At 39.3% G+C, this 12,151-nt stretch overlaps 1 protein-coding gene across 18 annotated transcripts in view; it reads right to left on the bottom strand.

Annotated features, from left to right (window-relative positions):
- Window positions 1-12,151, bottom strand: part of CAMK2D (calcium/calmodulin dependent protein kinase II delta) — a 121,492-nt gene that overhangs the window by 17,362 nt on the left and 91,979 nt on the right. For 4 of the 18 annotated variants that reach the window (XM_064416040.1, XM_064416038.1, XM_064416037.1 and 1 more), the window contains 5 exons: window positions 10,780-10,817; window positions 9,199-9,231; window positions 5,311-5,370; window positions 3,653-3,694; window positions 1,078-1,126 (listed from right to left, as the gene is read on the bottom strand). In XM_064416040.1, the coding sequence (XP_064272110.1) occupies window positions 1,078-1,126; window positions 3,653-3,694; window positions 5,311-5,370; window positions 9,199-9,231; window positions 10,780-10,817 (222 nt within the window). The remainder of the gene's footprint in view (window positions 1-1,077; window positions 1,127-3,652; window positions 3,695-5,310; window positions 5,371-9,198; window positions 9,232-10,779; window positions 10,818-12,151) is intronic. The other 14 variants (XM_064416039.1, XM_064416041.1, XM_064416046.1 and 11 more) reach the window with 7 other exon arrangements.

Here is a 12,151-nt window from a genome sequence, read left to right as displayed (position 1 = left end):
CATCTAAAATAATTAGGCGCATAATTTTCATTGTTGTTTTTTTGTACAATTGTATCCCCTGAGGTACAATTCTGTGTTGTAAGCTTCAGACAGAATTTTCTAAAAACGCTACTGTAATAACACTACATTACATCATCATACAGAGGCCCTATAATTAAATTATTCATTTCATAAACTTAGTTGTTAAACTACATCAAATAGTTTGAAGAAAGAAATACAAAGCATTATGATTAAAGGCAAATTACACTGTATTTTCCAATGCATCAGCTGCAGATCCCTATAATTGTTCTCTCCTTTTACAGTAACTCAAACCACCACCAGCACCTTGTTGCATCCATTCTCCCTGTTTTATCTCACTATCACCTCTGGCCCACGTTAAACCTGTACATACACCATTGTTCTTTGAGGCCAAAAGCTAGCCTATTTTGTGAATCAAAGACATACAAACCAAATACTCCCTTTTTCAAGCCCTTTGTATTTTAAAACATAATGCTATTGAAATAGGTATGTGTAACAGCACAGCATAATGTTTAGAGCAGGGAAAAATGGAAACAAATACCTGTGAAGCTACAAAACCAGGTTTATAAAAAAGTTTTGATGTCAGTTTTTTAAAGAATAAAAGAAGATTAAAATAAGTGTATGGACAGAACAAAAGGAAACCAAAAAATACACTGGCATCTGAACAGAATAAAAATAAAAATGGTGACATGAAAAAAACCAAACCAAAACAAAACCAAACCCAAAACACAAGTGCATGCTAAACATAATCTAAGTAGAAGTTACAAAGCACTGACTTAGACATTTATAACCTACTTCTATGACTACTGGAACTAATATCTTAGTCAAAAAGCAGTAACTTGATACTCTGAATCCCAAAACATCATGGGAAATGGTGTTTTGGGAACTGAAAAGTTACAGTTAAGTCTGAAACACGTCAAAAGTAATTTCTTCTAAAACAGGAAAACCACTATTGTCTCCTAAGATTCGTTAGGGGTTTCTGTGTTTAATGGCCTACTGAAATACACCCACAAAACTCATGTTACTGCTTCTCCAAACATTTCCAACATAAAATCATACCTTTCACATCCTCATCTTCGATGGTCGTGTTGGAACTCTCTGTTGATTCCTGTTGAGAAGTAAATATGAGTCAAATGTATAAAACAAGGCAAGCCTTATTTGTGTGCCTAGGATAATGACAGGATTAGTTACAAGAATCATGCAAAGCCTTGAAGCAAGGTGGGATGCCATTCACAAACAAATGGTCACACACTGATTGAGACATTTCCACCTGAAATGGATGTCAAACATTGCCATTCTCCACAGGAGGGAACAGAAACACAATTCCTGCACTCTGATGCTTTTACTTCACAGGAATCTACAGGAAAGTTTTGGTTTTTTTACATCCAACTCTACAAAGTCCATCTGAAATGTATTAATTACCTCAGCCAAGTAGGAGTGCCTGCCATTTTAAGCTTAGTGATTAAACCAACTGTGCAAAATAAGTCATTCCATTCCAATTCCACCTTCCAAATATGCAGGCTTCTGCAAGCTACAATTTACAACTGATTTCCTGCTTGTGTGACTTATGCAATGTATATTCAAATGACAGTGATCTGAAGCATATTGGATCAGATGATCTAATTTTTATATTGGTTTTTGTGATTTTTTTTAAGGAGATGTAGAATTGATGAACATATGTTAAGAACTTTGACAAACTAAGGCATCTTTGTAGCAGTATTCTTCAACCAACCAGTCAAGCAGAGGAATGACTCATCTGTCAGACAGTTCATTCTTAAGCCATGACACTTAAAAAGGCAAGGATATTGTATCTCAGTCTTTCCTTAATTACCAGAAACATGAAATATAATGGGCAAATTCAACAGGGCACTGTCAAATCTAACAGCTGCAGAGAGCTGGAAAGTTTTAAGCTAGATGTTTTTCTCATCTCCATACTTTCTTGAAAAGTAATTTTTTTTTTTTAATTTGCAGCTCAATAACAAAAAATATTAACTGATCTCTTTTCATCTTAGAGAGAAGACAGGACTGGTATTGTATTTAATTCTTTAAAGGATTTGAGAATTACATAATGAAAGGTAAATTTGCCAGTGCCCCTCATTTACTGTGTCCTCACAAGGCTGAGCCAAAGGAGCATTCAAGAGGGCTAATGCATTACACAGACCTTCCAAACCCAAATGTGCATTGATAAGTCAAACCAGAGGAATTAAGTCACACACAAACAAAATTGAACAAGCCACCATGCTGTCCCTGCCCTGGCTGTGTTAGACATTCCACTCTACATGGACATATCATGCTCTAGCACTTCAAATATTAGATAAAGTACTCACAAGTGAACAAAAACCTCACACAAATATGAGCTGTAAACACCATGCAAAGCTCACAGGGCAGATGTAGCCTCTAACACTGAAGCATCCACTCCAGTTGCCACAGTGACTACAAGGATCAGTCTTTCAGATAAATTTAGGAGGAACTCTCCACATTAAGGGGTTTGTTTGTTTGCTGTGACCTTTTGGGACACTGAGTATCTCAGTTGTTGAGATAATGTAATAAAATCAAGTAGATGTAGTCGTGCCAATATTTTATCTGGGTTTTCTGGGCTTTAGTGGACTTCAGCGATAAAGATCAGCCTGCTGTTCAAACAGGCTGCTGGAGGCCTATGAGTTTAAACTCGGGGAGCTCAAAGAGTAGTTACATGAAAACACAAGTTCTGTGCTGGACAGACGCAGGGGACATAAAGGACTGGGACACACAAGCACAACACACACCATCAGCACTTCCATGCTTGAGGAATGTCTGCATGCGTTATGTCGTCACTCAGATCCAATCCTTCTCTTATGAAATAACCACAGGGAGTTAAGACTAGATAAATGGGATGTGAATTAAATCAGCACTGCAAACAGTGAAATTCTTGTTCAAGCATAAATCCTTTTCAGGAAACCTAGGAACATGTGTTAATGTAAATGATGGTATTTCCTGGCCCTTTTCAAGTCCATGCATGAAAAAAACAAAACAAAACACATTTTAGGGATCAGCTGCCAGATGCAAACATCACAATACATGAGAAAAAGAAAAGAGCACGAAGAAAACATGTAAAAATCAAAAGACCTCTTTGTCACTTGAAATGTGAATTTTTTTTTTGAAACTGCCCAGTGATGTTATGGAAGAAAACCAAAGTCCTGTGCAAAAGACACATCACGACACAGTGTATAAGCATGCTGAGAAACAGCAGATGGAATAAATGGAAATGACATCTTTGTCTGGGGTGATGACTGCACGTAAAACTGGCCGGGATCATCTCACCACACTCTGAGAACAGCACTCTTAGGTTTCCCTTAGACTGCAGCATTTTTGGCTGAAATGAGAGAGACCCCTTGCTCCCCGAGCCAGGCTGCCCAGGGCACTGAGCTCTGCCCATTGCTACCGACTCCCCCAAGAGCTTCAGGAGCTCAGAAGCAGCAGGACACACGCAGCAGATGGACACAGATGAGAAAAGGCTTGAGACACACTGGGTGTAACAAATGCAGGAATGAGATTTTTCCTTCGCAAATTCTTGGAATGGCCCTAGTATGCTGTGGAATAGTGGATGGAATGTGTGGTGTGGAAAAGCAAGATGGAGTTGATTCTTTCTGAATACCTTATTTCCATCAGGGTTGTGGATTACTGTAGTTTGGGGCTCCTGAGCGAGAACAAAATAAAGAGAGAAAGAGTTCCCATTGGTAAATACATTTTCATTGGTGTGAGGGAGCGCAAGAAGAGCCAGCTCACAAATGCTGAACACTGACAAGAGTTAAAACAAATGTTAACTGTCGCCAGGGGGTGAAACTGGATGTCTCTAACACAGATTTCCTCAACAGCAAGCCAGCAAAAAAGGCCATCTCACCTAAAGCAGCAGCATGCAGAGACCTTATTCAGGACCAGGGTGCGCAGGGCTTTGAAGCTCTGGGGACCTGCAGAGGCTCTTCTGGACAGGAGCAGGCCAAATGCTCCGTGGGCTTTCCTGTCTGAACCTGGACAGGCAGGGCGGCCACCAATCTTTAAGCTTTAATAACTTCTTCTCTTTAATTATGTTTGCTTGTATTAGCATGAAGTGATCAAATCGAAATACAGTGGAATTGATAAGGGTTAAGGATGACTACCCCCAGACACTACTATGGTTTGGAATGCGTGGATTGCCCTCAACTCCTGCCTTGGCAGAGCTGCATAAATCCAAGTGAGAGAGAGCTTTGTGCCATGTAAAAGTGTAATTTCCCCAAATTCTTTAACTTGAACAAAAAGGTTCAATAATCTTTGAAATGGCAGTTAGTCAGTGTGCTTTCAGCATGGGCCATTGAGCAGGGCTCCGTCTGGGAACAGACTGCCATAAACTCCTGCACACAACCTGCTGACTTAGGAACTTGGTCTTAGGAAGAACTTAGTGCATGCCTCACTGTCAGCTGCTCAAAAAAATTGCAGAAGAAAAATGCTTCCAAATGTGTGTGAACTACCCCATTTTCAAAGTTTTATGTGCCCATGGAAAACAACAAGTCACAACATGATGTACTTTGGCACTGGCATTTACATTGGTGAGCCCTGTGATACACAGGTGCCTTAGAAATAGGGCTATTAATAAAAGCCAGACTGCAGTAAACATCCAGGAACATCACTTTGATTTGTAATATGTCCTTAGCAGAGTTTATTAATGAATAATGTCTCCTGCTGATTTAAATGGAAGAGAAACAAGCAAAATGTTTAGCTCTAGATGCCTCTTGATCCCAGAGAAATCTTGCAAAGTCCTGCTGAGTTTCAGGAAACATGGAATGAAAATCTGAATAAGGTCTGTTTTATGGCAGCCTAGTAATAATCCTGTTAGCTCTCCTGGATGTCAATACTTTAACTAAGACAAAGCCGAGAAAATAATAGAGCAAGTTTTAAAAAATTTTGTTGGTGCAAAAGGTTAGCATTAGAAAGTGGAAACAGTCATCAGGCAAAGAGCTAAGAGCAACACCAAGCGCATTCTACTCACTTTCTGGCACAGCATGCAAAAAATTCAGCTATGGTTACAAATGCTACGACTCTACCGCATCCAGCTTCCATTTAACATTTTCTGTCAATAAACACGCTCTAACGGATTTCCTCACAAAAAAAAGACAGCATAATTCAAACAAAAAGGTTTTCCAAAACCTGTTTTTAGAAAGCAAACAGAGTAAATGCATGAAAAAGCCAAAAAGAGGGAAGGAAAAAAAAAAAAGGAAGAACAAACAGAAGACAGTCAAAAACTTCCAGATAGCATGAGAAGGAAAATTCCAGGTATACCAGCGCCGGGGTAGGAATATTTTCCTTGGGGCTGGTTACCACGTTGGTTTTGTTGTTTATCTGTAGGTATGCAGAAAACAGAAACAGACAGGCCTTAGAACTCACAGTAGGCACCGTATCTATATCTCTGCACACAACATCTATAGACAGGTATCGGTATCTATAGATAGATATAGATATGGAAATAAAGAATACAGAAAGATGAACTTAGGAACTTGCAGGAACACTGACACTAACTCCGGGAGCTGGCTGGCAGCTCCTCCCCACGCGCTGCCCGAGCCCTGCACCAAGGTCTAGGTAAGGGACGGATGAGTTGAGCTGAGACACTTAGCAGAGAGCCCTTAAGTAGCAGCTAAGCACATCTAAGAAGAATAAAGAATTAATACGGGTTGCAACAAAGTCCTAAATAGTCACTGTCATTTCGTGACATGCAGTGGTGTTGGGTCATTGCACCCAAGAGCTCTTTATTTCTAATGAGTTATCCCTACCATAAAGAACATTTGAGTATTTGTAGCACTTCAAGAATCTGTAATTTGTTCTACTGGCTTCTGATTCCACTTTGGAATAAATGTGACTGATGCTAGGAAGAGACTTCTGCCCCTTGAGCTTTTTTGGTGCTATTTTTAGCAGAAAATCACTGGCAGCTTCTCAGTGCTGGTACTGTGACTTGCAAGTACCCGGTTTCCCACTATGGTACCTGCAGCCTCACTCCAGCCACCAGCACCTCTCTGTTTAAATTTACATAAATTTACATATAGGTCCTCACAATACTTTTTAAGCTTAGCACAGTGCTACAACTTCTGGCTTTTATCTGAACAAAATATTAATTCAAATTAAACTGCTCAGCAGGAAGTTTCGAAGTATCCGATCCTTTAAATCCATTTTTGAAGATTTACTTTCATTAACACTATGGAATATGGGAAGAACAGAAATACTAAAAATAATGTAGTGAGCTGCTCTTTACATGCACTAAGAAGCGAGATTCAAGTACTGTAGAACTCGTTTGAAAGATGTATTTTTTCCTCTCTAACAATAGTGAGGAAAAAATATTATGTATATTTTGGTACGTCTGATTTTAACAAGGGTGGTCCAAAGCATCATGCAGAACTAGGTATATAGATGCAGATGATCTGAAAAGACTTTAATCCAAAAAACCAAGTTCTACTGAACCTTCTAGTCATAGTACTCAGTAATAAGTGTGCAAAGCAAAACCAGAAATGCCTGAAATTGTTTTGTTAATGGATTTTCCTAAAATGTAATTAACTTTACGGAATGGAAAGAAATGCAATTCACAGACTCCATGTCCTTAGCACTTGATGAGTATTATTTTACTTTGGGCCAGGCAGGGCAGCTGACTTGTGGATTTCAGGAATTGAGCCTGCAGCTGAAGTGAATCGTACTTAGGATACGTTTAAATTATGGAAATGTCCACAGGATTTGCAGTAATGAATTGCAGACTGCAAATTTTCTAATTTTTAACCAGCATTTAACTGGCTTTGAAGAATATAAAGTAGTTTTGTTAGTTAATCAGGGAACATGATGTTAACACTAGATGTTATTTAATAATACTTCTGATAGATACTATTTTCCTGTATAGAATACAAATAATATTCTTTGATTTAAAAGCAAAGTTCATGATGCTCTACAGCAGGAGGATGAGGAGCAGTTATCTTTTAAACAATGGTCTTTCTGCAGAAATTGTCATAAAGAGAACACATGAGTCATTATTGAGTTGCAAGTGATTACGCCCTGACTTGGCTTACTTATTGTCAAATAAATTTCATTTCTCTATGCACAATTGCAGCTGTAAGCTGTAGGATTTTCTGAAGTCAGGACAGGGAGAGAATAAACACTTTTGTGCATAAAGTCTTTCATGGGGAGGTCTAAGTACTGGCAAGTATTTTACTTGCTTGGATATTTATGGGCTTCTGAGATGGGCAGAACTCTGGAGTCCTTACTTTAAAGAAAACCTCATCCATTTCAGTAAATGAAAGTTCTACTGGAGATCTGTAGAAGAGCGGGAACACAAACAAGGCTGCTTGACAGCAGACTAAACCTTCCAAGCAAGACAAAATTTGCATATCGAGTTGCATAACAACAGATTCATATTTTTGTGTCAGTGTAGTCATGGAGAGACTAGATTAAAAAGACCCTCGCAAAAAGTGAATAGACATAAAGGAAGAACATAAGGAAAGAAATGAAGATTTCACCAGATTTCATACAGTCCTATTCAGTAGCAGCTTAATACACAAGCTCAAGTGGTATCACAGATGAGTGCCCTTGGTTGAATACATAAGGAAAACAGGTTAGTCAAAGTTCAATTCCAATTTTGCCTCAGTAAGGAGAGCAGGCTTTGGTCCATACTCCCTTGGTGAAAGCCCTATGAAAAGAAACAATATCCATTACAGCTACTGCTGAAAACTGCAGGAAATCTATTCAAAACTTCTTCAGTGAGATATTGAGAATCCAGCACTCATCAGGAAGAGAGAGAGAAAATGTGATTCAAAATACAGTTATTTCTTCCATGTAAACAGAACTTGGTAAAACCCTTTGAAACTTTGTGAGAAAACAGCAATAAGCTGTACATGTTTTCTCTCTCATAGAACAGAGACATCCATCTAGGAACACCTGGTGCATCCTGCATGTATGCTTAACAGCAAAGGGAAACCACTCCAAAAGGATTACAATATTGTCATATGAAACAGTTCCTTCAACACTGATTTGTGCTTAACCAGTGACCTTCTGTTTGTTGTGAAGGATAATGTTTTATTGCTGCATCACTTGCCAAAATTCACTCTCTGAGGAGTGACAGTAGTGCAGGACAGACATACATGCACTCCAAAGAGCTGGGCACAACTCTAGTATCATTATCGGCCTTTTTTCCATAGAATATGAAAATATTTTAACAAATCAAGTCCGTGTCTTGGCGCTTTACCTTTCACATGCTACTTCTGTGACAAAGAGTTAACACACATTTCAGGTTTGGGATCCTGGCAATAACCACACTGCACCTTCCTGGTGCCCCTCCTTTGGATGCTGTGGCTCCTGCCACTGGAATTCTGCATTCACCCAAGGAACAGAGGCTTTACCTACATAACTGCATGGCCAGCAGTTTTTGCTTTCCAAGGAGAGTTGGCTTCCCAGTGAAAGCTGTGGATGAGGGCCCTTTGCCTTCTCTCTGCCAGCAGCAGCAGCAGCAGGCAGAGCCCATCTTCACGAACACCTCAAAGGTCACATTCAAAACCACCAGAAACAGCAATAGAGGAAGTTACTGTGCGGGGTCACGGAGGCCAAATGAGCACAAGACTGGAGAACAGGTTGAGGAGGAAGGACAGTTAAGAGACCGTCAGCTGGGACATTCTGGGACACAGCCCCGAGCTGTGGAGCAAGCTAGCTGGGAAACCAGTGTGGGAAGGCTGGGAAATTGGCTTTTTTCTCCTGAGCATTTAGCATGGCATCTTGGGCTAAGTGACTCAATTAATGCAGTACCATATCACTGTGTAACTTGTTTTGTGTTACATTTTACTGTAATGTTAATACTATTAGCTTTTTAAATAAGGAGGTTTTAAAAACAAAGAGAAGGCTGTTACAAGATTACTATTTTGTTACTATTCTTATTTACTAAGAACAGCTGCATTGGCTGATGTTACATCTACTTTTTTGGCTTTTTAGGTCCCCAGGTTAAAAAAAAGTAAAGACTTGCTTGAAAGAATGACTGAACATTTCACTCTGGATGGCATATAGCAACTGCAGGCTTAAAATTCACAAGGTTGTACTTTAAAGTCTTGCAGTTCTCACAGTAAGTTAACAAAGCTAAATGCAACTGTTTGATTTCTAAGTGTGAATGTTTCACAGGAGGAAAAAAAATCTGTCGATAAAGATCCTCACCATCATCTGAACACTCGAACTGGACTTCCTTTTCTGAATTGACCAGTCAGAGAGAAAGGAAAAGAAGAAAACGTGACTGGTTGGACTTGCAATATCAATGCATGGAGTACAGTATATTTCTCTTTTGGCTTTTTTTTCTTTTTTAATATGAAAAAGACAGCTACAGCTGTTGGAAGGGCTGGAAAAATGCTACAGAGTATCTCAATAACAGCATCTCAATAACAGCATTGACAAAACCAGACTTTCCCAGATGTACATTTACTCCCTTTGCTCCACATGACCATGCAGGCTAACAGCAGACACATAACATATGCTGAAAACCAAAGAACTGAATCCCAACAGGTGAAATTTAGGCAAAATTTTGGCAACAATTGTTTCCTATATTATAATTGAGATTGCGATAGAACAAACAGCATCGTAGACCTGTAGGAGGAATGATATTTAAAAAGGAAAACTGGTCAGAGAGAGTGCATAAATTTTATCTATTCCACAATGAAACATGGTCAGGGTTTTCCAGCAGTGATAGAATTGTTCCAAATGTGTGCTTCTCTGTGTGAATGGGATCTCCACTGCTTGGCAGTGAGAAACAATGCAATAGTACTGTACTCATTTCTTTGTAGGTCAGGCTCGGGATTTTTTGATTAGCAAAGTGTCCATTTGTCAGACAGCAGGCACAAATATACTCTGAATCTGGTATTTAAGCAAGTTTTTATAATGTTTGGTTAAAGTAAGACATTAGGATTAAATAAGAAATTAAAATTCAGGTCAAAGACACCCTTCTGAATAAACACACAGCACAGAAGAATATCTTTTGAATCTTATAATGAAAGCTTGAAGCATTATATTAGTCTTTAACAGTACTGTGAGAAAAGAAAACAAAATACATTTTCTGCTGAGTGAGGTTTTTTTCCTCAGGTATTAATGCAGAATGTTCATTTGTGAAACATCTCTCCTCCTGCAGGGTCTGGTGACGTGAGAACAGGAGCTCTAAATCACGTACGAAAGCTGCCAAAATGTTCCCTTCTTAGCAAGGTCTCTTAGGATGAGCTGATCTGAGACAGTAAACCCCTCAAGTTCTGCCAAATATAGCAAGTACATCTGGCAGAACACACCTCATGTGGAGCCAAGCCTACCCATACACTTTTGGTCTTCCACGAAATCTAATGGAAAGTCAAGGGGAAACAAAGAGGCAACAGAGCTGCACATAAACACTGATGTCTAAAAAGCCCACCACCAAACCAAGTTAACTGATAACTCTGAGTCATTAATTACATAATCATTATTAATTACATAATCATAATTACATAATCATTCTCCATTAAAAAAGCAAGAAAAAGCATTTTCTCCAGTAGTTTTCTATTTTCTGCTTGTTTAATGCTGGCTTTTCAAGTATTTGTTTTATTTCATCTCTAATTTTCAGCTACTAACTTGAACCACTCTAAATGGCTAGTGAGAAGCACTTACTAACAGAATCTGTGAAGGAGAGAAATAGCAATAATCAATTCTAAAACCTGGCAGAAGTTACAGACAGGTGGAGACTAAGAATATATCTTTGAAATGGAAAGCAGGTGTTTAACCTACCTTAACTCCATCCGGCTTTTTCAGTAAACTCTTGGCTGCTGTAAAACGAGACAAATAATTTCAGTGTCAGGTGGTTCGCCTGAGGTCACCCAGCTGTGCAGCAAACCCCCCCAGCGCCTCCCAGCTCCAGGTAAGGTCTCAGCTTTTCTTTGCTCCTTTTGTTTCTCTGAGCATGGGGAATGAAATCCTTAGGAAATCACCAGTCTTTAGGATTATCAAATATCTCTTTTTCCATTGACTAAAGCTGTAGGTTGACTGTACTTCTACAAGGAGAGAGCTCCTTGGGTGGCAGAGAGGAAATGGAAGCAGGGTGAATGTAAAAGCAGCAGCTTTGGCTATATCCATTTCCTCAACTGCAGAATATTTCTACTGGATGGCAGGGATAGTTTGATGTGACTGTGCAAAGGTATTGTTGTGATGGCAGGGACTTGGACCAGGTGTCTGCAGAGCCCAGTGGCATCTCAGTGATGGTACCCATATGCATAATGCCCCTCTGGGGACTTCCCACCATGACAGCAGCAGCCTCTTTGCGTGAAAGGGCAGCACACTTGCAAGGAAGAAAAGGACAATTTGCTAGCGAAGGTTGTTTTGGAGGGTTGCTGCCTGTGAGGCAATAATAACAAATTCTAGGCTTTGTTTCAGCTCCTAATGAAGAAAACATGCTATTTTCTGAATCATGTTGCACACTGATCAAATTTCTTCAAATTTTCATTTGCCATAATGTTGTTCACATGCCAGACTTCAAATTCCACCACTCATAACTGGCATCAAATAATTCCAATTTACTAAATTTGGAAGGCTAACGTGCAAACAAGCACAGCACAGCTCTGAACCTGAAAACATTCACAGCAGAAATACATGCTGGCTGACCTACCAAATCCATATAAACTATTCACTAAAGCATAAATGCTTCATGAATCACTGCCAAAGACTTGAAGAATAATAAATTACACAACAAGCCTGCTGTTATTGGGGTTTTATTGTTGTTTATGACCCAATCTTCCCATCAGAAAGTGTTCTACAGCTCAGGCAGTGAGAATTTGCTGTTCTGTATATAGGGGAGACAAGCCCGACATGGAGCTCCCATCGTTACTGGCATCCTTATCTTAAAAAAACCCCAGAACTCCAAATCAATTGGACCAAGGCTGCTCAGACTAGGGAGGATACAGGAGTTACTAAATTTACCTTCAAAGCTAATTCTTGTAATTGTGGCTTATATTTTGAGCTACATGTGCATTTAGTGCTCATTTTATAGCACAGAAATGTAGAATCACCTCAGCAACTGTACAGAAATGACTAATGTCCATTATTGTGTTGTTTACATGAAATAAACCCTGGAAAGTGAAGCCAGGTTGATGTTTCTAACTTCATT

Source organism: Passer domesticus, chromosome 4 (assembly GCF_036417665.1).
Source record: "Passer domesticus isolate bPasDom1 chromosome 4, bPasDom1.hap1, whole genome shotgun sequence".
Classification (NCBI taxonomy): Eukaryota; Metazoa; Chordata; class Aves; order Passeriformes; family Passeridae; genus Passer; species Passer domesticus.
Note: the sequence above shows the minus strand (reverse complement) of the source record. Positions and strands in the feature narration are given on the sequence as shown.